General features: G+C 30.4%; 1 protein-coding gene across 1 annotated transcript; it reads left to right on the top strand.

The window, feature by feature from the left end:
- Positions 1–518: 518 nt before the first annotated feature.
- Positions 519–2,099, top strand: LOC127122203 (uncharacterized). The gene is made up of 4 exons (XM_051052579.1): positions 519–987; positions 1,083–1,169; positions 1,259–1,319; positions 1,787–2,099. The coding sequence occupies exons 1-4, from the start codon at positions 519–521 to the stop codon at positions 2,097–2,099; spliced, it is 930 nt and encodes a 309-aa protein (XP_050908536.1).
- Positions 2,100–4,214: the final 2,115 nt, after the last annotated feature.

The raw sequence follows: 4,214 nt of genomic DNA, 5'->3' as shown, positions 1-4,214 counted from the left end.
TTACACATATCCACATGTTACGTAATTGCCAATTATTTTGGAGGGAACAGACGAATTTTCGTACCATATATATATATATATATATATATATATATATATATATATATATATATATATATATATATATATATATATATATATATATATATATATATATATATATATATATATATATATATATAATGGAAATGATCCATTCTTAACATGTACCTTATATATTATATATTATCATTTCAAGTATTGTTCGAAATTCAAGAAATGAACTTATCATGTTGAATGAGCAAAAGCTGTAAGAAAACTTTATTCAAATAAAGCCATGGCAATGTAAGTTATGTTTTTTTATCAGGTGAACATTTGATATTTTTATTCACTATAAAATTATATATCTTTTGTTTTATTTATAATGATGAAGATATATAATATCTGTTATATATGTGTAATTTTTTCAGATGTATGATCAAGTATGATCATTTTGAATTATAGAGCCTGAGTGAGTACTATAATAGAAAATATTCAAAATGGTAGATGAAGAATTACATTTTAAAACTGTTTTGAGGAGGAAGAATGCTGCAAAAGCCAGAATTTATAGAAAGAGTGTTATTGATGACAAGAAATCTAAGAGGTTGAAAACTGCTCTAAAAGATAACGGTACATTTGATAAAAGACGCGGCAATGACTCAACAGCTTTGAGGATACCACTATCAGAACTTTCGCCAAACATACTAAATGACGGTCGTGGTATAGCCAACGTTGAAGTAAGTCGTCAACTTCATTCGTCCTTAAAGACTAAGCCAAGTACCAATAATAATATCAGATCAAAAAGGATATCAAGCAGAAACATTACCAAATTAGGAGTTAACTTATCTAAGAGGTTTGACAATACATTTGCTGCAACAACATCAAACCAAGATCCAATACCAGAATTGCAACTCAATGAGCTTTTTGCATCTGATAGTGGAGACGATAATATGAATGATGAATCTGACGGTATATTCTTAATTATTTTTCATTTGAGTTAATTTGTTTATGATATGTCATAGAATATTACAATATTCTTAACACAATAAATGTTATGTCAATAGGTTACAATTCAGCAACAAATTCAAGTTTTGGTGAAGATGAAATGTCTAATGGAACAGATGCTATGGAAACTTTTGAAATTACATCAGGTATTTTAAAATGATTTACTATAAATAATATTTTATTATTATGAAATACAACTCATTTAACATATGAATTAAATACTATTGATGATCAGGAGGGTATTATGATATAGGGGATCCTGTCATTGAATGTCAATATTGGGGTGCAAATATGTGGTATTCGGAAAGGAAAAACAAATGTCGTCATGCGTCCAATCCTAAATTTTCCATGTGTTGTGGATCAGGAAAAGTTCAGTTACTTTTGTTAAAACCCGCTCCTAAAGTTCTACAACATCTGTTGTTTGACAACGAATCATGTGAATCAAAAAATTTCCAACAACAAATTTGAATGTACAACGTTATGTTTGCATTTACATCTCCCGGTGCGAAAGTGGACAATCGATTTAACAACGGTAGATGCCCTCCCAATTTTCGTATCCAAGGTCAAACATGTCACCAAATAGGAAGCATGTTATCGATGCCAGGTCAAAATCCACGATTTGCACAACTATATCTTTATGACACTGAGAATGAAATTGAAAACAGAATGCATGGATTCAGGTTAGATATCTATTATTTTCCAAACTTTAAATTTATTTATTTAAGAAACTTGCAATAAACTGTTTCAACTCTTTTCATTATAGGTCAAAAAGTGGAGTTGATGTTAATATTGTGAGAAAACTATCTGAAATGTTATATGAACATAATGTTCATGCACAACCATTTCGCATGGCAAGGGACAGACTTTGTGAAGAAGGTGTTTCTGATTTAAAACTTCGTTTAATATCTGAACAAAGAAATGATGGAAGGATATGTAATCAACCAACTGTATCCAAAGTAACTGCTTTAATTGTTGGAGATGTCGACACTGCAGAAAAAAGAGACATTATAGTGCAAAAACAATGTGGCGAACTTCAAAGGATAGATGAGTATCATACCAGTTATTTAGGATATTAGTGCCCATTATTATTTCCATATGGTGAGGATGGATATAGACCTAATGTGAGGCACCGTGATAAAGGGACAAATATTCGCCATTTCACAGACATAACACAGTCAGACCAGAACAATAAAGATATTTCTTGGGAAGAAGCCACAAAGCGAAATCGACTTACAATAAGAGAGTGGTTGGCCTTTAGAATTCAATCAAGATCTAATGAAGCACAAACATTGTTGCGATCAAGGAGACTTTATCAACAATTTTTGGTAGATGGTTTTACAATGATGGAATCAGAAAGACTTAGGTGGCTTCGAAAGAATCAGTCAAAACAGAGGGTTGGCAAGTATCACAATTTGAATGAATATAATTCAAATGGAGAAACGCACGGGTCAAACACAGGTAAGAGGGTTGTGCTACCTTCTTCATACGTTGGTAGTCGTAGATATATGGATCAACTATACTTTGACGGAATGGCAATATGCAGCTATGTCGGATTTCCAGATCTTTTCATTACATTCACATGTAACCCCAACTAGCCTGAAATTCAGCGTTTGCTTGGTTCTGTTCATCTAAAAGCATCAGATCGTCCTGACATCATTTCAAGAGTCTTTAAAATGAAATTTGATGAGCTTTTGTCTGATCTCACAAAGAAAAGTCTATTGGGGAAAGTTCTTGCATGTGAGTAACTTATTCCATATTCAATTAATCGTATTGTTATTTTCAAATTTATCATTCGTGTGCTGACTATTGTATATATTTTATATATTTATTTTTATAGATATGTATACAATTGAGTTTCAAAAGAGAGGATTACCACATGCTCACATCTTAATTTTCCTCCATCCATCTAACAAATATCCAACTCCAAAATCTCAATGATAAATGGAATGTTTATTCATAACATTAACAATGGAATGTTTATTATATATCAATATACCAATAAATTGTAAAAATATTTTTGTATTATATTTTTTGTTTATTTCCTTAATATAGTATACAAAAAAATTAAGCAAATTATATTACTATAAATTAATAATGTTTTACTTTATTATGTCCCAAACTGGAAAAAGTTATTTGTGGAAATTTTTTGAACCCATTTATTGATCATTTAACATCCATTACATTAAAAAAAACTCTTATGCAATAAATTTGTGTACGTTGATCCAACCATATATATATATATATATATATATATATATATATATATATATATATATATATATATATATATATATATATATATATATATATATATAAACAAAAAAATATATTATATTTTAATTTTTTTAAAATAAATTATTGCACTTGCGCGACCCGTGCGAACGCACAGGTCCTTTACTAGTTATAATAAAAATAAGAAACCGTTACATTCTCCCACTTGGTCCAAGAAGTGATTATTGGCATAAATGAGTCATGGAAAACTTACTCAAGAAATAAATATGTGAACCATAGAGATAGTCCCTCTTAAAGCGAGTAGTCTCATCTATGTATTACAACATGTCTATTTTTAAGTATCTATCTGTAATGTGGTAACTAACTTGATGAATAAACCAATGTTTACTCTTGGTCCAGATGTAACATATTTTCTCAAACTGATGTGCGCATGAAAATGAGAAAACATCACAATATAAGAGTTTTATTAATACACTGTATGTATACAATCATAAGGAGGACCCAAGTCCCATGTTCTCTACATGATCCTTAAATTTTATTGGTGGCATGCCCTTAGTCAAAGGATCAACGATCATTAAATCAATACTAATGTGATTAATAACTACTATTTTATCTTTAACTCTTTCTCTAATGGCTAAATACTTTATGTCGATGTGCTTGCTTCGACTTCCACTTCTATTGTTCTTAGCCATAAAGACTGCTGCTGAATTATCGCAAAAAATCTTCAGAGGTTTAGAAATAGAATCCATGATTCTAAGCCCAGAAATAAAACTCTTAAGCCATACACCATGAGAAGTAGCCTCAAAACAGGAGACAAACTCGGCTTCCATAGTAGAAGTAGCAACCAAGGTTTTCTTAGTACTTCTCCATGAAATAGCTCCTTCAGCCATCATAAACATATATCCTGATGTTAATTTTGCGAGAATCAACACAACCAGCAAAGTCGGAGTCTGAATAGC

The sequence above is a fragment of the Lathyrus oleraceus genome, chromosome 2 (genome assembly GCF_024323335.1).
Source record: "Lathyrus oleraceus cultivar Zhongwan6 chromosome 2, CAAS_Psat_ZW6_1.0, whole genome shotgun sequence".
In the NCBI taxonomy this organism is placed as follows: Eukaryota; Viridiplantae; Streptophyta; class Magnoliopsida; order Fabales; family Fabaceae; genus Lathyrus; species Lathyrus oleraceus.
The sequence above is the reverse complement of the archived record's forward strand: the minus strand, read 5'-3'. Positions and strand labels throughout refer to the sequence as shown.